This window comes from Vulpes vulpes, chromosome 6 (genome assembly GCF_048418805.1).
Source record: "Vulpes vulpes isolate BD-2025 chromosome 6, VulVul3, whole genome shotgun sequence".
Lineage (NCBI taxonomy): Eukaryota > Metazoa > Chordata > Mammalia > Carnivora > Canidae > Vulpes > Vulpes vulpes.
The window spans coordinates 2,157,083-2,183,580 of NC_132785.1; the positions used below are offsets into that span (position 1 = coordinate 2,157,083).

At 35.7% G+C, this 26,498-nt stretch overlaps 1 protein-coding gene across 1 annotated transcript in view; it reads left to right on the forward strand.

Annotated features, from left to right (window-relative positions):
• The window catches only part of KPNA3 (karyopherin subunit alpha 3), an 89,946-nt gene that overhangs the window by 17,792 nt on the left and 45,656 nt on the right, over positions 1-26,498 (forward strand). Inside the window, exon 2 of the mRNA XM_072760527.1 lies at positions 24,601-24,645. Within this exon, the coding sequence (XP_072616628.1) occupies positions 24,601-24,645 (45 nt within the window). The remainder of the gene's footprint in view (positions 1-24,600; positions 24,646-26,498) is intronic.

The window sequence follows — 26,498 nt, forward strand, 5'->3', positions numbered from 1 at the left end:
AATGATAAAATACAAATTTACTCCTGTATGAAAAGAAATTCTCATTGACTGAAATCCTTTAGTGAGAGTGACGATAATTTGGAATGCCTGGGTGGTACAGTCGGTTAAGTGTCTTACTCTTGATTTCAGCTCAGGTCATAATCTCAGGGTCATGAGATTGAGCCTCCGGCATCTGCTTAAGACTCTCTGCCCCTCCTCCTCTGTCCCCGCTCCCCCAGATAGATAGATAGATAAATTTTTTTTTAAGTGACAATAATTTAAAATGCTCCCTCACTTCCTTTGGACGGTTTACAGTTACTGTCATGGACTGTGGCTGCTGGCAGCGGTGTGGTTTTCAGTTATGCATTGAGTTTGAGAACTGTTTTTGCTACAAATAAACGAATTTGTATTTGGATGTTAAAGTTCTATAAGGGCTGAATGTTTGCTTTTGCTTTCTAAATTTTGTGAATGTGGGGCTAATACAAATACTTTTCTTCATCCTTTTGAGGTTTTGAAACTTTGGGAAGGTGGGATACTTGACAGACTTGGAACTAAATTAATCTAGATTTGGAATACAGAGGGAGAAAAAACATAGACTGTATACTGTGATTATGATATAGTGCAAATAGCACTGTCACTGGATATGACTCATCCAGCTTCAGATTTAACATTGGTTGTGTAGACCACCCTTTTTTGATGGAAAAAGATGGAGCAGAGGGAAATAAAAATGAATGAAACAAGATCCCTGCTGTCAAGGGGCATTTAATCTAGTAGGGTAAATATTACAGCTAAAGATAACTATAAGGCAGAGTGCGGTGGTTTAATAAAAGAAAAGATAGTTTGAGAACAAAGAGGAAGAACAGGTGAATTCCAGCCTTGCTGATTTGCCAGAGCTTTATAGCAGAGCTGACATGAGTTGGACTGAACATTTATTTCACGGTTTGAACAGATGTTGAATTAGAATAGCAGAGAAAACAATTTTTTAAAAAGATTTTATTTATTCATGAGAGACACAGAGAAAGAGAAGCAGGCTCCATGCAGGGAGCCCGATGTGGGACTTGATCCTGGACTCCAGGATCACGCCTTGGGCCAAAGAGACGTTCTCACCTGCTGAGCCGCCCAGGCGTCCCACAGATTTTTTTTTTTTTTTAAGCTAATTTGTGATCATCTGTGAATGAATTTCCCTTTGAGCATGAAATTCTGTGGATCTAGAGCTCCCTTCCTCTCAGGAACAGAAAAGGGAGAAGGAAGCAGAAGAGAAACTTAGTTTTAAAGTTTGAATTTACAACCCTGAAGAAACCAGGCAGCTGGATATCCTGGCCTAGGTGTTACAGGAGCAGCCTAGTTGTGACTGTTGGCAGGTGTTGAATTCAGGCAGTAGCTCTAGATCCTGGGACTGGTATGGCATGAAATCCCACCCCTCACCCCGCGTTGTATCGGAAAGGAGAAATTGGAGCTTCAACTTTCTTCTGTTACCAGAGGAGACACTAAGACAGTTCTAGCGAAGAAATAGTTCTGGTGCCACAGATTTTCAGAACATGACTACTTTGCGTGTGCGTGTGACATAGAAGATACCTGTTGCCTAGAGGCGTTTAGGGCTCTTCAGAAAAGATCCGGCATCCTCTTGCTCTTTTTGTTCAGTTCCTCTGCCTAATAGACTTTAATAATGTTAGTTTGGCTCCGTAACAGTACTGTAAATAAAATTTTTTTTGCATAAGTATAACATTAAATAAGTGTCACGTAAACAGCATTGTAAGTTTTATCCATAACACTGTTAAGGGTTAGTTATTGACTGCGTACAAATTTTTTTAATTATAGGGAATATTTATCAACTGCTGAAGTAGCAATAAGCAATACAACCAGTGCATAATACAGCTTTAATAGAAGAAAAAAATTAGAATGTTATTGGTAATTATGTATTATAGAAACATTAATCTTTGAAGCAAATTAATTTAGGAAGGGTTTTAAATAGTTTGAGCTTTTCTCAGTGGGAAAATGAACTTGTTTTAAATTACAGAAGTAATACACACAATTGGTAATATAAATTCAAAGGAGGAAATGAAACGTGTTACCTTCACTTGCCATCTCTCTATGCAAGTAACAACTTTTAATAAACTTTATTGGGGTATATTTATCCATCTTAAGTAATTAGCTTGATGAGTTTTGACAAATGATTACTTCCTTCTAGGCACCATCACTGCCAAAATGTAGAATATTTCTCCCTCAGAAGTTCCCCTATGTCCGTTTGCAGTCCTTTCCAGCCCCAAATACTAATCTGCTTTCTCTCATCATAAATTAGTGTGCTTTTTCCACTATTTCATATAAAGGTAATGATAATACCTACTCCTTTGTGTCTGTGTCTGTAGTATAACAAATATTTTTTTGTTTACTTGGAGTTCAGTATTGTTAATTGGTGACACATAGTCCATTCTGTGAATGTATCATAATTTGCTTATCCATTCGCCTGTTACTGGACATTTGGGTTCTTTTCAATTTTTGGCAGTTATGTGTAAAACTGCTATGATACTTGTTTACAAGTCTCTGTAGGTATTTTTTTTCTCTTGGATAAATCCCTAGGAGTCTAGGAGTAAAATGGCTGTATTATATATGTGTGTGTTGTTAGCCTTATAAAAAATTTTGAAACTTTTCCGAAGTGGTTTTAGTATTTTACATTCCCACCATAAGTATGTGAGTTCCAGTTATTTTTTTATTTTGTTTTGTTTTGTTTTTGAGTTCCAGTTATTCCACAACTTCACCAATACTTGGTATTGGCAGTCTTTTTAATTTCAGCATTTAATGAGTATATGGTGGTATCTCATGGTTTTAATTTTTATTTTTCTAATGGCTAATGATATCTACCAGGTTTTTGTTTATACACTTACAGGCTAGTCATATATCTTCTTCGTGTACTGACTTTTTTGCCTATTTTAAAGTTGGGTTAAAAAAAAAGTTGGGTTGATTTTTCTAATTACTAAATTGAGTTTTTAAATAATCTAGATACAAGTTCTTTGTCAGATATATGTATCATGAATATTTTCTCTCAATCTTTTGTTTGCCTTTTCATTTTCTTAAGTGTCTTTTGAAAAGCAAAAGTTTTAAAGTTTTGAAGCTCAATTTATCAATTTTTCTTTTATGGTTCATGCTTTGTAAAACCTTGTTTTTCTTATGCAAAGATTTTTTTTTTTCCTTGTTTCCTTCTGGAATTTGTTACTTTCATTTTTTCATTTAGGTTTATGGTTCATTTCAAATTAATATTTGTATGTACCATGAGATAAGTTGTTACAACACTTCAATTACCTGGCACTTTTGTTGAAAATCAATTGACACATATGTATGGTTCTCTTTCTGAACTCTATTCAGTTTTACTGATCTGTATGAATATCCTTATGCCACTACCTCACTGTCTACTGCTCTAGCTTTATAGTACTTTTTTTTTTTTTAAGGGGCAAAGAGTTTGTCATAAGCACATTGTTCTGAGAAAACATTTTTATTGAAAATATGGGAAGACTAAGTCTTGAAGTCAGCTTTTGTAATCTTCTATACCTTGTTCTTCCTTTATGAGATTGTTTTGGCTACATAACAGACATCATTGAACACTTTACCCAACAAGGTTAGGCTATACATTTACATTCTTCAGATTTTCATGGGACATTCTATAGGATAGGTCATATGTTGGGTCATAAAAGAAGTCTCAATAAATTAAAAGGTATTTAAATCACACTAAATATGTTCCTTGACCCCAGTGGAATAAAACTAGAAATCAGTAATAGAAACTTAGGAAATTCACAGATTATGTGGAAATTAAACAGCACACTTCTAAATAACCAATGGGTCAGTGAAATTACAAGGAATTAGAAGATGAAGAAGTTAGAAGAAAACAGAAGAAATTTAAGATGGATAAAAATGAAAACGCAACATGTTGAAACTTACTGGATGAAGCTACAACCATGCTCAGGAAAATGTATAGTTATAAATACCTAAATTAAGGAACCCCTCGATGGCTCAGTTGGTTAAACATTGACTCTTGGTTTCAGTTCAGGTCTTGAGCTCTGGTTCACGGAATGGAGTCCTGTGTAGGGCTCTGCCCTCGGGGCAGAGTTGCCTTGAGATTCTTTCTCCTCCCATGCTTCTCCCCCACTTTCCCCTCTTCTCCCCCTCCCTTCCACTTCACATTTTCTCTCTCAAATAAGTAAAATCTTTAAATAGATACATTAAAAATGAAGTATAAACTAACAGCAAACAGAAGATAGGAAATAATAAAGGTTAGAGAAGACAAAAATGAAATCAAGAATAGAAAAATAATAGAGGAAATCAATGAAATCAAAAGTTGGTTCTTTGAAAATGTCAACAAAATTGACAAACCTTTAGTTAGACTGATGGGAAAAAGAGAAAACTTAAATTATCTTACAGAAATAAATCCGATAATAAAGGAATACTGTGAACAATTGTATGCTAGCAAATTACATAACCTAGATGAAATGGAAAAATTCCTTAAAAAGACATGAACTACCAAAATTGACTCAAGCGGAAATAGAAAATCTCAATAGATTTGTCACAGGTAAAGAGATTGAATCCATAATCGCAAAACTTTCCACAAAGAAAAGCCCTAGACCAGAAGGAACCAGGAACATTTTCCAATTCATTCTATGAGGTCAGTATTATCCTGTTAACCAAACTAGACAAATGTATCACAAGAAAATAATATTACAAACCCATGTCTTTTATTAATATAGACACGCATATCCTCAAGAAACTGGGAGCAAATAGAACTCAGCAATATAAAGAAGATTGTACATTATGACCAAGTAGATTTATCCCTGGGATGCAAAACCTGTTCTCCATATGAAAATCAGTCAACATAATATACCATATTGATAGAATAAAGGATAAAACCACATAATCTTCATAATAGGTACAGCTATAGCATTTGACAAAGTCCAGCACCCTTTCATAATAAAAATATTCAAACTAGGAATAAAAAGGAGCCTCCTCAAGCTCATAAAGAGCATCTATAAAGTATCTACAGTTGGTCTCATATTAATGGTGAAAGATGGAAAGAAAGTTTTCCCCCTAAGATCAGGAACAAGATAGAGATGTTCGTTGTTCTTTGTATTCAACATTTTACTGGAGGTTCTAATCAGGACGATTAGGCCATGAAATCTTTAAAAATTTAAAAAATAGAAATAAAAGCCACCTAGATCGAAAGTAAGTAAAACTATTCTCTATTTGAAAATGATATAATCTTATATATGGACAATCCTAAGGAATCCACAAAAAAACTACTGAAGCTCTAATATGTGAGTTCAGCAAAATTCAGGATATAAGATCATTATATACATAGCAGTTGTATTTCAGCACTGTCAGTGAACAATCTGCAAAAATTTAAGAAAACAGTTCCATTCACAAAGAAATACTGAAGAACACTTAACAGAAGTTTAAGACTTCTACACTGAAAACTGTAACTTCATTGAAAGAAATCAAAGATCTAAATAAATGGAAAGACATTGTGTGTGTATGGTTTAGAAGAGTTAATACTGGTAAATTGAGATGCTCCCTACATGATGTACAGATTCTATGCAGTTCCTAACAGAGTCCAAATTGGCTTGCTTTTTCTTTCTTCTTTTTTAGCAGATTTTGACAGGTGGATTCTAGAATTTTTGTGGATATAAGTGACTCCAAATAGTCAAAACAACCTTAGAAAAGAACAAAGTTGGAGGACTCCTACTTAGCAATATCAAGACTTTTACTACACACCTACAGTAATCCATCCTGTGCAGTACTGGCATATGAATTGGGCCTCTGCCTCACAGAATACACAAAAATTAATTCAAAGTTGATCAAAGATCTAAATGTAAGAACTAAAGCTATGAAAGTCTCAGGAGAAAACATAAGTATAGATCCTCATAATCTCAGATTAAGCGTTGGGTTTTTTTGTTTTTTTTTTTTGTTTGTTTTTTGTTTTTTTTTTTTAGTATGACAGTAAAAACACAAGTGACAAAAGGAGATATCCAATTGGACTTCATCAAAATTAAAACCTTTTGTACATTGTGGTGCCTGGGTGGCTCAGTGATTGAGTGTCTGCCTTCAGCCCAGAGTGTGATCCTGGTGTCCTGGGATCGAGTCCAGCATCAGGCTTCCTGCAGGGAGCCTGCTTCTTCCTCTGCCTATGTCTGTGTCTCTGTCTCTGTCTCTCTCTCTCTCTCATAAACAAATACAATTTTTAAAAAATCTTTTGTACTTCAGAAGACACCAAGGCAGCCCACAGATGGGAGAAAATTGTATGTCTGATAGAAATTTTTATCTAGAATATATAAAGAACTCAGAAGTAAAAAGACGATCCAAGGGGCACCTGGCTGGCTTAGTTGGTGGCATGTGCAGTTCTTGGTCTTGGGGTTGTGAGTTCCAGCCCTACTTTGGATGTGGAGATTACTTAAATAAAATTTTTTTTAAAAATCCAGTTTTTAAATGGGCACAGGACTTGAATAGAAAATTGTCTAAAGTTATACAAGTGGCTGATAAGCACATGAAAAGATTCTCAACATTATTAGTCATTAGGGAAATGCAGATCAAAACCACAACGAGATATCCCTTCATACACATTAGAATGGCTAAAACAAACACATAATACCAAGTATTGGGGGAGGATATATAGCAATTGGAAAACTCATACATTTCTGGTAGGGTTGTAAAATAATGTAGCCACTTAGGAAAACATTTTTGCAGTACTTCAAAATATAGAATTGCCATATAACCCAGCAATTTTACACCTAGATACATACCCAGGAGATACAAAAACGCATGTACACAGATGCTTATAGTCGCATTATTTGTAATAGGCAAAATGTGGACACAACCCAGTGTTCATCAACTGATGAATGGGTAAATAAAGTGTGTATATTTATACAGTGGAATATTAGTAATAAAAACAAGTAAAGTACTGATAAATGCTACAACCTGGTTGAATCTCAAAAGCATTTTGCTAAGAAATGAGACAAAGGCCACATAGATTATTCCATTTATATGAAATGGCAGTCCATGGATACAGAAAGTAGATTAGTGGTTGCTAGGGTTTGTGGAAAAGTACAGAGAATGAATGATAAAGGGTGTGTGGTTTCTTTTATGACGAAAATGTTCTAAAGTTAGATAATGGTGATGGTGTACAACTCTGTACTAAAAACCCACTGAATTTATACTTTAAAGAAGTGAATTTTATGGTATGTGAAATATCTGAATAAAACTTAGAAAAAAGGTAACGTACACCTAATATATTAGCACAAGTTACGTAATGAAAGCATTTTCAAAATGGAAAATTATATGTAACAAGGGTAATGAGTTCTGGTATTTAAAGTCATTGGGGTTTTTTTTTTGTGAAAGGGCAGTGTTGTTAAGTTTCAACAGTCTTTGAGAAAAAAAAAATCACTTAAGAAATGTCATCTTTTCTGGGAAATTCCTCTAATACTCCAAGGCAGAACTAGTTGGTGTTTCTAATGATTACACACATTGCTGCCCATACTTAAAGGCTAAGAAAAGCTTAAAAAGCAAATTGTAGTCAGCACTAAAGTGGAGTATCTTGAGTGGGATAAAATATGTATCTAGAATTCATGGTTCCTGTGCAGCTAGGTTGCCCTTTTCAGTCTGCATTCATCCCAGGAGGTGTTCTCTTCTCAATATTCAGGCAAGGGCTTATTAGTGGCTTTCTACCATAAAAATTAAGTGTTCAGGGGAAGTAAAAGGATTTCAAATTGAAAATACAGATCTCAATCTGTAGAAAAGGGAAATAAACATTGATGACAACCTGCTTTGTGATACAAACTGTGCTTTTGTTAATGTTTATCTCATTTAATTCTCAGAACCACTTTTTGAAGTAATTTATTCTACTTTTGAAAAGTGCTGTTATCTAGAGTAAAAACAGTAGGTGAAGCAAGATCAATGAGAAAAATGATGAGCTCAGTTTTGAATAGGTTATGGGACTTGGGGTTTTTCTGGGGAGTGATCCAGGAGGCACTTCAACACAGGAGAGAGAGTTGAGCTTAAATTGAGCTGCTTACGTTCCCAAGGGTGTTGGTCTTGCAGAATATACCAAAACCTGCTTACTTACAAATACAACAGTTTATTTAAAGTATGCTGGCTAAAGGGAGCTGCAGGTGAGGAGATGGTTCAAGTCTGGCATCTAAAATTTATATTGGCGGGCAGCCCCGGTGGCGCAGCGGTTTGGCGCCACCTGCAGCCTGGGGTGTGATCCTGGGGACCTGGGATCGAGTCCCACGTCGGGCTCCCTGCATGGAGCCTGCTTCTCCCTCTGTCTGTGTCTCTGCCTCTCTCTGTCTATGAATAAATAAATAAAACAAAAAAATTAAAAATAAAATTTATATTGGCTGCCTTTCCTTCCAGGAAACTAAGCTTCCTTTCACATTCTCTCCCTGCCCCGATCACACATTTTTTTTATGGGTAGCACTTAATTTTTTTTTTTTTTAAGTTGTGCACAGACTGTTATCTGCTGGTGTGGATAGTCTCTTTAATTTCATTTTTAAGAAATTTTGTATTTTCTTAGGGGCTTATTCTTGAATGAAGTCTTCACATACTAGTAGTACTATTTTTTTTTTTTTAAGATTTTATTTATTCATGAGAGACACACAGAGAGAGGGAGAGGCAGAGACACAGGCAGAGGGAGAAGCAGGCTTCATGCAGGGAGCCCAAAGTGGGACTAGGATCACACCCTGAGCTGAAGGCTGCTAAACCACTGAGCCACCCGGGCTGCCCTAGTAGTACTAGTTTTAACAGCTTATCAATCAACAGTAATGGTTCATTAACTGAGATTGTGTGTTACTGACCTAAGGATAAGCATATAGATCAATAGAATAAAACTAAGAGTCCAGAAATAAACTTTTACATTTAAAGTAAATTGATTTTCAGGGGTGCCAAAACAGGAAAAACAGTCTTTTCAGCAAATGGTGTTGGGACAACTGAACTGGATATTCTCCTGCAAAAGAATGAAGTTGGGCCCCTACCTTACACTATAAAATTAACTCAAAATGGGTCCACAACCTAAATGTAAGATCTAAATCATAAAAGTAGATGAAAAAAATGTGCAAATCTTTATGTTCTTGGGTTAGTTTCTTAGCAGCAAAAGCAATCACATAAAAATGGATAAATAGACTTCATTAAAATTAAAAATCTTTGTTTCAAAAGATATCAGGGAAGCAAAAAGAAACCCATAGAATAGAGGGAAATATTTGCAAATCATATCTAATAAGGGACTTATATCTAGAATATATGAAGGATTCTTAAAACTCAGTGATAGGAGTGCCTGGGTGGCTCATCAAGCATCTATTTCAGCTCAGGTCATGATCTCAGGGTCCTGGATTGAGTACCCTCCTCATATTCACACACACTCTCTCTCAAATAAATAAATAAATAAATCTTAAACCCAAACCCCTCAATAATAAAAAGACAGTCCAATTCAGAAATGGGCAATGTACTTGAGTAGACATTTCTCCAAAGAGGATATACAAATGGCCAATAAGCGTGTGGAAAAATGCCAAATATCATTGGTCATAAGGAAATATGAATCAAAACCACGATGAGATGCCATTTCATTAAACCTACTAGCATGCTAAATAATAAAAATAGATTACTAGTAAGCCTTGGTGAAGGTATAGTGAAATTGAAACTCTCGTCATTGTTGGTAAGATTGTGAAATGGTGTAACTGCTTGGGAAAACAGTTTCACAATCTCAGAAGGTTAAACATTAATTTACCATATGACCTACTAATTCCATTCCAAGTTATATGCCCAAGAGAAAAATAAAAGCATATGTTCCTCCCAAAACTTACTCATAGCAGCATTATTCAAAGTAGTCAAAAAGTAGAAGCAATCCAAATGTCTATCAGCTGATGAACCAATAAATAATGTGACATATCTTTATAATGGAGTGTTATTCAGCAGTAAAAAGGAACGAAGTACTGTTAAATAGCTAACATGGGGGCATCCCGGGTGGCTCAGAGGTTTAGCGCAGCATTTGGCTCAGAGCATGATCCTAGAGACCCGAGATCGAGTCTCACATCAGGCTCCCTGAATGGAGCCTGCTTCTCCCTCTGCCTGTGTCTCTGCGCCTCTCTCTCTCTCTCTCTCTCTCTCTCTCTTTCTCATGAATAAATAAATCTTAAAAAAAAGCCAACATGGATAAACCTTGAAAACATTACACTAAGCAGGAGAAACCTATCACAGAAAACACATACTGTATGATTCCATTTATATGACTGTCCAGAAGAGGCACATCTATAGAGACAAAAAGATTAATGGTTGTGTAGAACTGAGGTGGGAGGATGAGTAGAATGGGGTGGAGGTGACTACTGAAGGATACAAGGATTCTTTTTGTAGTGATGAAAGTAACAAACTGATTTTGGTGATGGTCACACAGCTCTGAATATACTAAAAGCTATGGTATGCTTCAAATGGGTGAAATGTGTGGTGTGTGAATTATATCTCAAAGCTGTTATGATAACAAAGAGTAGTGGTTCCACTGTGATATATTGACTATTTGCAACCTAGATTCTATGCAGGTGGACAAAACAATATACTGTACTATTTTAAACCCTAGATATCCCTATAAAAATTAAATGTTTCCTGTTATGTGGATTCTGTTTATGACCCTTTGAAAAGTTCCACATTATTACAGGTTTCCAAATTCATCAGGAAACAGTGCTTGCTTCGGCAGCACATATACCAAATTCATCAGGAAACAATTCCAGATGACTCAGTTATTAATATGTAGATGATAATTGAAGCCACAGAAATATGTGTGACGTGATATCTTGGGTAGAGTGAGTAAATGAATAGGCCTATAGGGCTGTAGATAGAATATAGGGAAAAACAACATGGATGAGCGGAGGAAGAAGACCATAGAGGATAGTATGGAAGTTAAGGAGGTGAGAATAAATAGTTAACTGTTTTCCTGCAGAAATGCCACATAAGGGTTGTGTTCCATGAACAGAAGGTCGCTGATGATCTTGGCATTGGAACTTTGGGAGTGGGCTAAGTGAATGGAAATGAAGAGAGTATAGGCCATTCTTTCAAGAATTTGGCTAAGGTGGAGAAGAAAATATACGGTGAGGGAGGACTTTTAAAAAAGTAAGATGAAGGAGACATGAGGTTACCCATGATGATGGGAAATAGAGGTTGAAACATGGGAGAGAGGCAATAATTGATGAAGCAAGGCCCCTAGGAAGATGAGAGCAAAGACAGATACCTCTGGCTCTGTCATTTTTGATAGGGTGAAATGAGACAAGGATATTGGAGAATGTGGGTTATCAGGGCTGGGATGGGGGAGGAGATTTGGATTTGCACGACAGGAAGTTGAGGGAATTGCTACTATCTACTTTCTTAAATAGGAGGCCTGGTCATATGTTCAAAAGGAGGACACAAAGAAGGGGGTTTGAAAGTAGTAGCTTTTTGTACAAAATAATAAGAAACCTGGAAAAATTTCCGAACAGCAAGCATTGTGATGTTGAGATTAGAGACCTAGAATTAGTAATACCCATAATGAAGGGAGGTGGAGTCCTTTTTTTTTCTTTCTTACTCCCAGCACTTCACAGCCCAGCGTTTAGAGTGAGAATTGAAGTGACCCAAGGTAAAAAAAGAAAAAGAAAAAAAGAAGAAGAAGAAGAAGTGACCCAAGGTTAGCTTTTTGCCAAAGCAATAAGTTAGAATCACAGGGGACAAAAGAGTACGAGGTATGTAAGAAGAAAGCACAAACAATAGGGGGTTGATAAATTGATAGAAATTGGAGGGGCTAAGAGATTAGGGTAATCTTTGTGGATCTAGGTCAATCTGTTGAATGGCTAATTAGTGGGGAATTGTTTAATGCTTTAACTGGATCTAGGGAGAGTTTTGCTGCCAGGGTCAGAGAATTCCTCAGATTAGAGAACACAGTACAAAGTGTTTAAAATTCATATCTTCATTTCATATTTAAATGTTGAGCATTTCATAGTTCTTGAATGAAATGTAAAACATCCAAAATTTATCCTAATTATACTGGCAGATCTGTGTCTGGTTTTTGATTGCTACATAATTTCAAGTCATGGTGAAACTGAAATGTAGGTAAAAAGAAGAGCCTCAGTCTGTCCCTGACCAGCAGCCTCTTCAACTGGGTTGCTTGAAGGGTTGTTAAAGGTACCAAGGATGCTGTCAAGACTTGGTTTGAGAAAGAAAATTGAGCCAGCTGTCAGTCTTCAGTGAATATAAGGGAGATGGTGATAGAAATGTGAATGGACACACGGGGATATGTGGCTAAATGATAGAAACCTTTTCTACAACCCGGTAGAAGCAGTGGTCTTGTAGTAGTTAGAGATAGGTAAGATATTGACCCTGACACCTGTGGAATACGGGAGCATCATTAACAATGATGATAAAGGTAACTAACGTTTATTAAGGGCTTTCTATGCCAGACACTGCCCTCTTATAAAGAGTTAGCATGAATTCAGTTTGTCTTAGTAACTCTTTGAGGCATTGCAATCATCATTTTATGGATAAAGCAGCTGAGATAGGCCAGCAACATTCCTTAAAATATCATAAAGTTTGCATGTGAGGGGGCCAGTATTTAAGCCTGCTGACTCCTAAGAAGATGTTTCTAACCATGTTGTGCCATCAACAGTGCACTAGTCCAATGTATGTATTCTGTGTACATTGAATAGTTTACATTGTTTATAAGTACCTTTTAGGAAAATTGTTCAGTAGAATTTTTTGATGCTTTCTAATTGATGATTGTGTTATATGTCTCATAGAAGTATTATCATAGAATGGGACCCTGAAATTGTGGTTCTTAATAGTGTGGGCCTTGGACCAGTAGCATCAGTCTGGGATCTTGTTTGAAACAGATTCTTAGCCCTTACCCCAGACCTGCGGCTCAAGAAATTCTGGGAAGAGAGCCTACCAGTCTGTTTTAAACAAGCCAGAATGGGCAGCCCCTGTGGCGCAGCGGTTTAGCGCCGCCTGCAGCCTAGGGCGTGATCCTGGAGACCAGGGATCAAGTCCCACGTCGGGCTCCCTGAATGGTGCCTTTTTCTCCCTCTGCCTGTGTCTCTGCCTCTCTCTCTAGCTGTGTCTCTATGAATAAATAAATTTTAAAAACCTTTAAAAAAATAAACAAGCCAGAATGTAGGCTAAAGTTTGAAAACTACTCAGAGCAAGGTGTAGTATGAGAAAGTGAATGAGAGTTTGAATCAGACACTGGAATGGTATTGAGATTACCAGTGTTTATCAGGTCATGTTCTGTGAGTTGAAATCTGACGGGGAATTATTTATGGCTGCAGTTTGGTATGTTGGTGCTACTAGACACAAGTGAGATGGGAGGTAAAATGTCAGTGGATCAGAACTATTGACAACTCATAATGCATATTCCAATAGTATTGTTTTCTTTCCCTTAAACATTTAAAAATTATATAATATTTGATATACAAAAATAGGTAATGTCCATACAAGTTTTGAAGCCATAATAAAAGAGAGATATTCATGAATCTGATCACATCCCTAGCTTCCTACTGGAAATAATCCACTGTCAGAAATGTTTGTAAATCATTATTTTGCTCTTCTAGATTTACCATACATGTCTATATCCTGAAATAATATATTTAGTTTTGCTTGCTTGTTTTATAAAAATAATCTGAAATACTCCTACTCATAATATTAAAAAATAAGGTTTTTTGGTACTTTGTTCATCTAATGTTACATATCGGGATTTGTTCATGTGGGTCTAGTTCAGTCTTCCTTGTTGCTAAGTTGTATCTTACAATTTATTCTCCTTTTAGTAAACATTTGGGTTTTAATATTTTTGTGTTTTGCTGTCACACACTAATGATACCAGAAACCACTTGTAATATGTCTCATGATGCGTATATGCAAGAGTTTTTGGAGGATTATATCCTGGAGTAGAATTGCTGTACTCTTGGGTATTTTTCCACTTGACCAGATTTTTGCCAAATTGTTTTCCCAAAATGGTTGTACCAATGGACCTTCTACCAGTTGCTCTACATCTTCATGAATACTTGGTGACATTATACCTATTAATATTTGGCCATCTTAAGTGCAAGATGATATCTCAATGTGGCTTAATTTGTATTTTGAGTAGTAAGGTTGACTACTTTTTCATGTTGGCTGCCATTTTATCTTTTACGAAATGCCTTTTCTTATCTTTCTCTTATTTTTTTATTTTGTCTTCTTAGTGTGTGTATACTTTATATATTCTGGGTATTTATTCATTGTTTCAAGTATCCTTGCAGTTCGCTTGTGTTTTCACATTCTTTTTCTTTCTTTCTTTTTTTTTTTTTTTAATTTTTATTGATTTGACAGCACATGCACACACAAGCAGGGGGAGCAGCAGATGGAGAGGGAGAAGCAGGCTCTCTGCTGAGCAGAGAACCCAACATGGGGCTCAGTTCCAGGACCCCGGGATCATGACCTGAGCCAAAGGCAGATGCTTAACCAACTGAGCCACCCACACGCATCCCTCTTTTCACATTCTTTGTGACATCATTCAAAGAACAGAAATTCTAAGTTTCAAGAGTTGTTCTTTTGGATTTAGCATTTTTTACATCCTCCTTAAGAAATTTTTCTCCCCTCAAGGATCATAAAGGTAGTTTTCTTTAAAAATTTAAAGTGTTGTTTTTATAAGTGTTCAAACCATCTGGAATTGATTTTCTGTATAGTGGTACAGTAGGTATCGAGTTTCATTCCCCCTCCCCCAAATGGGTAATTATTTGGCCCAGCACCATTTACCGAATAGTCTATTTTTTCCCTTTGTTCTGCAATGCTCTCTCTATGGTATCAAATTCCCATATATGTTTGGATTAATTGGGGGCCCTTTTCTATTGGTGAATTTAATGTTTATATACCTCTTTAATGTTTATATACTTTGTTATATGCCTTTAAAAGTTGTCAGTTAATAAAATTGGAGCTAAACATGAGTAGTAATAGTAATTTATCATTAAATATCCAGTGTTAAAATTTCCCCAGTTGTGTTTTACATGTTTGAATTTGTTTGGATTAGTATCCAAATAAAGTCCCCTTATTGTGAGTGGTTGATATGTCTCTCAAATCTTTCAATCTGTAGGCTCCTACTATGTTTCCCAAATCACCCCTCCCACCTTTTTTGCTTTGTTGCCTCTTGTTAGAGAAATGGGATTATTCTGTATTTGGCTGTTTGTAACGCAGTGTTTAGTATATCTTTCTGTCCTCTATTTAATTTCCTGTAAATTGGTTGTTTGATATAAAGGTTCAGTAGGGTTTATTTATTTGCCAAGACTGATTTATAGATGGCATTATATATACTTTTTAAAAGAACTTTTTGTTGAGATAAAATTCACATGCATTTTCACATAGCACACATTCTTTTCTTTACTGGCTTCTCTGTCCCCTTATTACTTACATGAGTTTAGCAATGCATTTAGAAAGTATTTTTTCTGTTATGGCTAGGACCCAGTTTAATGAAACAGAAGACTTCTCAAAAGTATGAGGTCTTCCAGAAGTGACATATTTTATTAGGAAAGATGTATGTATGCTATTTAAAATAAATAACATTACCACATTTCTCTTTCTCTCACACACACCCGCCTCACGCTAAAAGTAACTCCTTTAAAACTATCAAAGTATCCATCGTTCAAATTTCCAATTACGTCAAATGTTATATATTTTTGAACAATTTGTTTGGATCAATATCTGGATAAAGGTCTGTAGGCTTACTGTGACTGAGTGAATTTGAAGTCTTTTTAATCTTTTTTTAAAAATTCGATTAGCCAACATATAGTAGTACATCATTAGTTTCAGATGTCGAGTTCAGTTGTTCATCAGTTGCATATAATACCCAGTGCTTATCACATCATGTGCCCTCCTTAATGCCCATCATTCAGTTATCCCATTCCCCCACCCACCACCCCCCAGCATCCTGTTTGTTTCCTGTGGTTAAGAGTCTCATGGTTTTTCTTAATCTGTAATCTTTTAACTTAAGGTGGTTTTTTTCCTTTTATAATTAGTCATTTAACATGTTTATCTGTCCTCTGTATTTCCTATAAATTGATAGTTGAATCTGGAGGCTTTATCAGATTCAGATTATTTGGGGCAGAGGGGACAAGGGTGCATCATATATGATGGTTTCCTTCTCCATCAGGATGGCACATAGTGTCTGATTGTCTCTCTCTGTCATGCTGACAGCCATTGAGGAACATTGCCTAAATTTATTACTTACTAGGAGTTGTAAATGGTGATATTCTAGTTCTGCCCTTCCTTCTTTATTAGCTGCAATACTATTTTAAACAGAAACTTCCTCTCATTTAATAACTGGTTAGGTTACCCTCATGATAAAATTTGTTTAGGTTAGGGCAGGATGAGTACTTGATTCTATTTATGTTTTCCGAACAGTGAGGTGGATGATCAATCCAATAATGACCAATCATTTTTTTTTTCATATTCTGAATTCATGAATTGAACCATATGCATGTTTCAGTTCATTGCGAGGTTTCTTTTAAAGATTTCGTTTATTTTGTTATTTGAGAGAGAGAGAGAGTTGCAGGGAGGAACAGAGGAGTAGGGACAAGCAGACTCCATGTGGAGCTCGGAGCCTGACAAGGGGCTCTACATGACCCAAGCCAAAATTAAGAGTCAGACTCTCAATTGACTGAGCCACCCAGGTGCCCCCATTATAGTTATTATTTTTTATTGATCCTCAGATTGACCATCCTTGACCAATTGGACCCCCTTCAAGGTGGCTTCTGAGTGTTTTTGACAGATACCGGAATTTTAAGTGGACAGATCTAGGAATATTTTTTAAAAAGATGTATTCTGCATATATTGAATTTCCAATTCAAATTCAGGACAATAGGTAAGGTTTTCCTAAACAACTTCTGTTGTGTATCTCTATATCCTTTGTCCCAGGTTGAAATTCCTTGTTTTCTTTGATACCAGGGATGGTAGAATTAGAATATCGCATTATTATTCATTTCCTTTACTCCAAATACATACACAATTATTCATTTCCTTTACTCCAAATACATACACAATGTCAGAATAATAATCTCAATACTAGAACCAGTAATAGGATTACTGAAAATAGGGTAGCGTTTTCTTTGTATTTACCTTGTCTTTAGGGTTGACTGGGAACGTACAAATTACTACGTTGAGAAGTTATTTGGGATAGTGTGACTGTGTCACCAAATGAATATACATTTACGTTAATTAATTTTTAAAATTCTTTTACAAATTGCTTTCATTTTTAAGTTTAATTTTGTTATACACGTACGTAATTCATTTTCATATAGTTTTGAAGTCAAAGGGTGCCTAGTTCCCTTCAGTTCTTTACCCTGTTTCCTCCCTGTTCCTGTATATTTTTCTGTGTAATCTGTTTTATTTACTGTATTTTGGTTTATTTTTGGTGTTTTGGAAGGTTTGTATACTTGTTACAGTGGTTAACTTTATTTAGTCTCCCCTTTTTTAGTTATTATTATCTATTGATTCCCTTTTATGTGCATTATTGAAATTGGTTGTGACCTCTTCCCCTTTTCTTCAGCATCTCATGTGAAGTATATCCTTTTTAAAAAAAGTTTTAAAGAATTGACCATTGTTTTGAGATATAGATGGACATGTAGTTGTAAAACATAATACAGAGAGATCCTATATACCCTGTACCCAGTTTCCCCTAGTGGGAACATCTTACAAAACTATAGTAAAATACTGATATTAATACAATGAAAATATAAAACATTTCTATCACCTTAAGGATCTCACATGTTGCCAGTTCATAGCCATGCTTCCTCCCTTCCGCCCCTGCCTCTCCTCAACCCCTGGCAACCACTGATCTCTTCTCTATTTCTGTAATTTTGTTATTTCAAGAAAGTTATATAAATGGAATCATATGGTATCTAACCTTTTGAGAATAGCCTTTTTCTCTTAGCATAAGTCCCTGGAGATTCATCCAAGTTGTTGCACGTCTGAATAGTTGGTTCCTTTTTATTGTTGGGTAATATTCCGTGGTGTGTGTGTGTGTGTGTGTGTGTGTGTGTGTGTAGTTTGGCTGAACTGTGAAGGATACCTGCTTTGTTTCCAGGTCTGGGTTTTTATGAATAATACTCCTATAAACATTTGTGTACAGATTTCTTGTGAACATAAGTTTTCATTTCTCTGGGATAAATGTCTAGAAGTACAGTTGCTGAGTATTATAGTATTTACATGTTTTATTTTTTAAGAAACTGTTTTCCTAATGGCTGTACCATTTTACAATCCCATTAGCAATGTATGACTTTCTGCACATCCTTGCAAACATTTGGTGTTGTCACATTTATTTTAGCTGTTCTGATAAATGTGTAGTTTTTATTTGTGGTTTTAATTTGCATTTCCCTAATGGCTAATAATATTGAAAATCTTTTCTTGTGCTTATTTTGCCATCTGTATGTATATCTGTCCTCTTTGATGAAATGTCACTTCATTTCTTTTGCCTATTTTCCAGTTTAATTGATTGTCCGTTGTGGTTTGAGAGTTTTCTATGTATTCTAGATAGTGATTTGCAGATTTTTATTTCAGTCTCTAGCTTGTCTTTCATCCCCTTCACATGGGGGCTTTCTCAGAGCAACATTTTTTAATTTTGATGAAGTCCAATTTACCAATTATTTCTTTAATGCATCATGCTTTTAAAAAAAAAAAAAAAAAAAAGGATCCCTGGGTGGCGCAGCAGTTTGGCGCCTGCCTTTGGCCCAGGGCGCGATCCTGGAGACCCGGGATCGAATCCCACGTCGGGCTCCTGGTGCATGGAGCCTGCTTCTTCCTCTGCCTGTGTCTCTGCCTCTCTCTCTCTCTCTGTGTGACTATCATAAAAAAAAAAAAAAGTAAAATTTAAAAAAAAAAACGATTTTATTCATGAGAGACACACAGAGGGAGGCAGAGACACAGGCAGAAGGAGAAGCAGGCTCCCTGTGGGGAGCCCGAGGCGGAACTCGATCCCAGGACCCCAGGATCACACCCTGAGCTGAAGGCAGATGCTCAACCACTGAGCCACCCAGGTGCCCCATCCATCATGCTTTTAAGGTCAAATTTATTAACTCTTTGCCTAGCTCCAGAGCCCAGAGATTTTTTTTTCTGAATGCTTTATAGTTTTACACTTAAACGTGATCCATTTTATATTAATCCCTGTGTAACATTTGAGACTTAAGTTGAGATCCATACATTGTGTCTAGCAATGTCTACCTGTTCTGGCACCATTTGTTGAAAAGTCCATCTTTATTGAATTGCTTTTACCCTTTGTCAGAAATCAATTTGAGCATATTTGTGTAGCTGTATTTTTTTTTTTATTCTGTTCCTCTGATCCACCAGTATAACACAGTGTTTATTATTATCTATGTGTTCTTGAAATTGGATAGACTGGTCCCTCCCACTTTATTCTTCTTTTACAAAATTGTTTTAGCTCTTCTAATTACTTTCCTTTTCTATATAAATTTTAGAATATTTTCTGTATTTACAAAGAATATTGCTGGGATTTTGAGAGGAATTGTTTTAAACCTGTATATTATCGTGGGAAGAACTGACATTTACTATGTTGAGTTTACCAATCCATGAACACAGTATGTCTCTCCATTTTTTTAGATCTTTGAATTCTTTCTTCAGTGTTGTGTAGTTTTCAGTATGTATGTCCTATACATGTATTGTTAGGCTCATACATAAGTACTTTTTTGAAAGATTATAAATGATAATGGATGTATTTTAATATTGGTGCTCATGTATTCATTGCTAGTATAGAGACATAAAATTGATTTTTGTATTTTTATGTTGTATCTTGTGACTTTGTTGAATTGACTTATTAGGTTTACCTAATCACTGGATTTTTTTTTTTTCCTAATGGCATTTTTCTTTCTTTTGGAAATCCATTCATTTTCCTAATATATCTTGATATTGGTTTCTCTCAGTTAATGTCCCAGGCATTGGTATACTCGTCCAGTATTTCATTTAAAGGTTTCTAGTTTTTAGTATTTGCTTTATTCCATTGCTTTCCTTTTCTTCTTTGAGGACTCCTTATTATATGTATGTAAGATCTTTGGTTAACTTTGTCGCTTTCATTCTAATATTTTCACCTTTATTTATTCCTCACTCCCTCCCTTCCTTCCTTCTTTCCTTCCTTTTTAAGCAATCTCTACACCCATTGTGGGGCCTGAACTTAATTAAAACCCTGAGATCTAGAGTCACATGCCCTACTGACTGAGCCAAACAGTTGTTTCTCACCTTCATTTCTTTTGATTAAAAATTTATTTGCACATTCTTTACCTTTTAAGCATTATCTATTATATATTGAATTTCATGACTATTCTTGATTAGATTTCCTTTCTGAAATGATTTTTTTCTTTTACTTCAAATCTTTTCCTGATTCCTACCACCTGATTTCTAAGTTTTTCTAATTCTGATTTAGAATGTTACTTTATATTTTGGTGAATATAATTTTCATTTGTTTTGTGGGTATGGCTCTTTGGTGGCAAGCTTTTAGTATCAACATTCTACTCCTTATTTTCTGTTGTTCATGTATAATAGGTTTTATTGAACTTTTTGGAGCAAGGGATTGGTCAGGATAGCTTTCCTAGCTTTACTACCGTATATCCCCTTCTTCTGTTGACTTTTACAAAATGATAAGAAGTATTTAGCTTCCCGTGTTCTGAGATAAGGCTCTGTTTCATTAACCTACTTTTGTCTCTCCTTTTCTTTGCCTCATTGTGCCTGTCTTGCTCAATTGGAATAATTCTTCCAGAAGTCCTTTTCAGTGTAGGGCTTTGCCCAGGAAGGGAGACTTCAGTCCTTAGTTTTTGAGTCTAGAGCCTTATCTGTGTGTGTGTGTGTGTGTGTGTGTGTGTGGTGTGAGAGAGAGAGAGACACGGGGGCGGGGGGCAGAGAGAAAGAGAGAGAGGAGATTGTAGGAGATTAAAAACTTTATTGAGAAGTTTTTATTCAAGAGAAATATAACACAAGTTAGGCTGTTGTAGTGATCTAGGTGAGGTGATGGTGGCTTAGTCTAGGATAATAACAGTGGAGCTAGAATGTTTGAATCCTATTTTTGGTGACTTGTTGGATGTCAAAGAGTGAGAGATTGAGCAGACATGGATGATCTCCCAAGATTGGAGTTCTTACAACTGTTTAGATGGTGGTGCTTTTTCCTAATGTTGGGAATATTCATGGAAGAGTAGTTTTTTGGGGGGAAAGGTTTTTTTGTGAGGGGAGGAGTCAAAGGAGGAGAGGGACCAGCTATTAAGATATTTGTAAGCATGTGGAATGTAAGGCCTTGGAACAATCTATCCTCTACCCCCAAACACACTTATAGACGTTTCATTTCTTCAGGGAGCTTTTTCCTGACTCTAGTCATGTCTCCTTCCAGTGCTGAACTTTATTTACTTTCCTATCTTAACATTTAACACATCTGTATTACTCCTTATTACTAACGTGTTTTTCACTAGACCAACTGTTAGCAAACTTCTCTTAAAAGGACAGATGGTAATAAGTATTTTAGGTTTGGGGAGCCAAGAGACAAAAATAAGGATATTATATGGATACTTAATATCCTTTATAGTATAACCACTTAGAAGTGTACAAACCATTCCTCATTGGCCCTACAAAAAACAGCCGAAAAGATTTGGGCCGCAGGCTGCGGTTTGCTGACTATTGTTGTACTAGGCTGGAAATTCTATATTTGTCTTCCAGTTACCGGCATATTGCCTGGTGCGTTTTAGATGAATTCAGTAAATTTTTGTTGAGTGAGTGAAGATAGTATTTACAGATTTGGAGCTCAGGCAAGAGGGCTGATGAATTAAAGATAGATATTTGAGAGTGGTCATCAAACAGTAATTGAAGACATGAGAGTAAATGAAATCACTTGGGAAGAATGTTAGGGAGGAGAGGGCCCAAGATGGAGCCTTTTTCTGTAACTCAAACAGAACTGAATGAGCCCTGACAGTGGTACTTGTATTGCATACATAGTAGTCCGTACCTGCTGGTGACCGACCCAAGCCCTGTGCTGTTTTACATGCATCCGGTTCTTTTGGATGAATAGGAGGCCTTTAACTATTAGAAATAGGTGAGGTAATAGAGATTTTTTTCTTAGAAGTTTTATTATCGTGAGTTATGTTATAATAAAAGAGGCTTTAGAATTCTGCCCCTTATACAAGCATGTGTCCTCAAGCAGTTGCCACCTTGCAGTAGAACTTCAGCTGTAAGCATTTACCATAAAGAACTGGTGAGGATTAGGTGACAAAATCTTCCAAGAAAGGGTGGGATATAGGATCAAAGGGAGGCCTAGACTCAAAAACTTCTCTTAAGACAGACTCTGGTCCTTGCCAGATTCTTAAACTGGAAACAGATAAGAATCAAGGTACACACATGTGCAATATTTGCATATAGTATATATATATATATATATATATATATATATATAATCTTGAATAGTTCCATTTCAACAATAAAAAGTTATTTCCAACGTCTCTTATACTAATTAACAAACTATTATCTAAATTCAGATGTATTCAAAGCACTTACTTAACTGGTAGCTAGCTTCTGATACGGGTGCTTCAAATGCTGACACCTACTTTGAAGTATGGATTCCTAATTTAGGGAACTTCACAAGTTGACTCACCACTCCTATTGGTCCTGAAGTATTTTAATGTGAATTACAGTGTAGCATTAACTTGATTATATTTTGTAAGGGATATGTTGCCTGAATCTTTTTTGTTGTGTGCCAGTCATCTTACTAACACTTCATAAACAATTAAATGGAGTAGTTATTGCAATGAAAATATTGTTTCTTCTCAGTTCTAGTAACAGTTGGATTAGATATTGATATAGGCATATTTTAACTGTGGTGCAATTCTGAGTGAATCAAGTGATTCAAGACAGTTTAGAGTTATCAAATTAGTATTGGTATTTGAAAATTGCTCAACATTTATTACCATTCTATATGATGAATTTATACATGAAATGGTCTGTGTATTAATAGTATTAAAGTCAAGGGATGCCTGGGTGGCCCACTGGTCGAGCATCTGCCTTCAACTCAGACATGATTCCAGGATTCCAAGATCAAGGCTTGCATTGGGCTCCCTGTGAGGAGCCTGCTTCTCCCTCTGCCTCTTTCTCTGTGTCTCTCATGAATAAATAAATAAAATCTTACAAAAAAAGGATTAAAGTCAAAATACAGAAATATAAATTAGATTCAAGGCTGTCATTCTACTGTTGAACCGTAATGGTGATAATAGTTTTATTGGAGCATCATTTCTTCACATTAAATGAATACTACTATTTTGTTTGGCAGTTTTATGTTTTATATATATTTAAGCTTAATTTTCTATCTAGATAATATTTCAGTATATTTAACAAACTTTTTGATTTGATTTTTATGGGATTTTTTTCCCTAAAAAGAGTTAATTTATCACTCCAATTTAAGAAGATTTGACAGAGAAACCATAACAAAAGAATTATTAAATAAAATAGTAGCATACTGAATGTGGCAATATATTAAAATGTGTCATGACCATATAACCTTTATGGAACCAGTATTCCAAAAATGTAAGGATTTTACCATACTTATACATGCAGTAAGATAATCCATCGTATCAGTACATCAAGGGGAGAAGGGATATCTGATCATTTCAGTCATTCCTGATAAGACCATGCCTAATAGAGCCTCTCAGTAAACTTAGAAGGACACATTGCCTTTTGATACAAAATATCTATCCCAAATTTATTTTCCCTTATCATGTGGTTTTGAGACCATGACAATGAATTATTTACTTTTTTAAAATATGAATCATGGGCAGCCTGGGTGCTCAGCAGTTTAAGCACCCAGGGCATGATCCTGGAGTTCCGGGATCGAGTCCCACGTCGGGCTCCTTGCATGGAGCCTGCTTCTCCCTCCCTCTCTCTCTCTCTGTGTCTATCATGAATAAATAAAATATTTTTAAAAATAAAATAAAATATGAATCATTTGAGGTAGATTTCACTGGTTGCAAACATTGAAAACCAACTCTGGCGGACTTAAGCAAAACCAATTCCAAATTTATTGGAAGAATATGGGTAGTTCATAGAATAAGTAGGGACACCTGAGAACTGGGACTAGTACAACTCCAGGATGTAGGTATTACTTATTGTCTTGTCCAAATATTCCTTTGGAAATTAATGTGCTACCCCCTTTTTTTTTTTTCTTTCTACTTAGCTCAAGGTTCAGAGCTAGGGCAAGAGAGTTCTGGTGGCATGGTGTTAGTTTCATGCCCTATTCAAAACTAGGAGAGAGTAAGATACTTCAATAGGCAGCTCAATCAAGGCAGCCTACAGCAGAGGGTATATAATTCCCCAAAGAAATCTGGGTGCAGTTAGAAGAGGGGAATGGATTCTAGGAGGTCAAGCTCCATCTCCCACTCTCCACAAAATTAACCAACAGCTTAGCTTTTCAACCTCCCATGGTTCATTTGAAGTCTCAAACTGACCAGTCGCTTAATCCTTAACAATGAATTACTTCTAAAAAAAAAAAAAAATGTTAAATATTAAATGCCTCAGACCTTAATTTATCTACTAGCAGTATCAATATTCAGGTACTTATGTATTCTTTATTTTTCCTTTTAGACAATGCGACGACACCGGAATGAAGTGACAGTTGAACTGCGAAAGGTAAGGGTGGTTGCATGTAACAGAAAGTAAAACTAGGAGGTTTTTCTGATTTTAAAATTCTGTATAACATGAATAATGAAAATACTTTGGCAAATTAGTGGTCATCCCTAAACCATACAGCATAAAAATACATCATTAAATAGTTTATGATGGTGTATACTTCTAATAGCTTTCATTTCCTGAGGTACTTACTATGTGCTGTGTGAAGTACTCTAGTGCCAGCATTGAAATTCTCACAGCTGATGAAATTAGATACTCTTCTGGTTTTGTTTTGTTTTGTTTGTCTTAATATGCTCTTTCTTTGGGCTGTGTGCTAGACAGGATTCCTCCACGTTCTTCATGTAGAAGTTACACATACTTGTTAAAGATGCTTTAGAAAAATAAAGTTGAATGACCTTATGTCTTACCAATTAAATGAAACTGCCATTAAAATTAGTTGTATTTTCTTCTGGGTTTTTTTTTTTTCTGAGGACTTTAGAGTAGTTAACATTCATGAAATTGTGTGCTCATGCAAACACATTTTATTTGAAGCAAGTATTTTAATTGCCAGTCAAGAAAATACACATAACTATTCTCTATATTACATGTACATTTTAAAAAGATTTTGAAATTTATTTCCAAATTCTTGTGTTCATCTTAGATTAGAGCCTTTTCTTGATCTTAATTCACTCCTGAAATTCCTATATTAAATTACCATCTTGAAACTTCTCAGTTTCAGAGAGAAGGAAGGTCTTGATTCTGAGAATAACAGTCTAATAAGTATTTATTTAATACCTACTTTGGGTCATGAATTTTTAGCCAGCATCAACGTTGTGCTCATTGGTATATGGTTCCTGAAATTCATTTTCCTGTACTACCTCCTCCTCCCCCACTCTTTAGTATAATTGAAAAATGCTTGCTATTTTCAGTGTTCTTTCAACTCCTTAACCTTTCCAAAGATACTCACAGATTAACAACAGTGATTTGGCAATCATGAATTTTTGAGTTTTTTCAGATCCTTGGTTCATTTGGACCAGAGAAGTGAACTACTGAGCTTACTAGAGTGAGGTGAGCTCCTTGCCAATCTTAATGCTCAGACCTAGCTTTTTTTTTTTTTTAACTTTTTATTAGCATATAACATACCTAGAAAAAGGTCAACATATCCTAAGTGTACAGCTTAGTGAATTTTCACAAAGTGAACACCTCTGTACCACAAGCTCCTAGATCAAGAAAGAGAACGTGATATGTATTCCAAGGCTCCTTTCCAGTTACTCCTTCCCACTAAGGGTAATCATTATCTTGATTTTTAATATTATAGATTACTTTGCATAGTTCGAATTTATATAAATAGAATGGTAAGTGTCCTTTTACATCTGGTTTTTCATTCATCATGTAAAGACTGTTCTCCTCAATAGAGGCAGTAGGAGTAAAACATCTGTTAACATCACACAATCTATCCCCAGATATGGGCCTTTACTTTCCCCTAAATTTTCATGCTTGGAATACAACTCTAAAACTTTTGTATTGGTCCTGGTATTATTACTATTCAGATTCCTCTTGTTTTAATGTTTTTAGTCCTTCTAATATGCTTATAATATTCATTTGTGTTTACATTGGTTATTTGTTCCTCCTCCTATAGTTGTGCTGTCTTCTATAATTTTTAGAATTAAAATTTCTTGCTTGTCAGAGTACATCTTTTTAAATATCCCACTTTGATTACCTTGGAGTCCTCTTATCTCTTCTTCGTCTCCCTACATAATAACATTATTTCCTTTCCAGTCACTAGAATTAGTTCTTAGAAATCCTTATGGAAGAACCAAAACTGAAGTCAACTAAAGAAATCTCAAGAAATTCCTTACTTCACATTTCAGAAT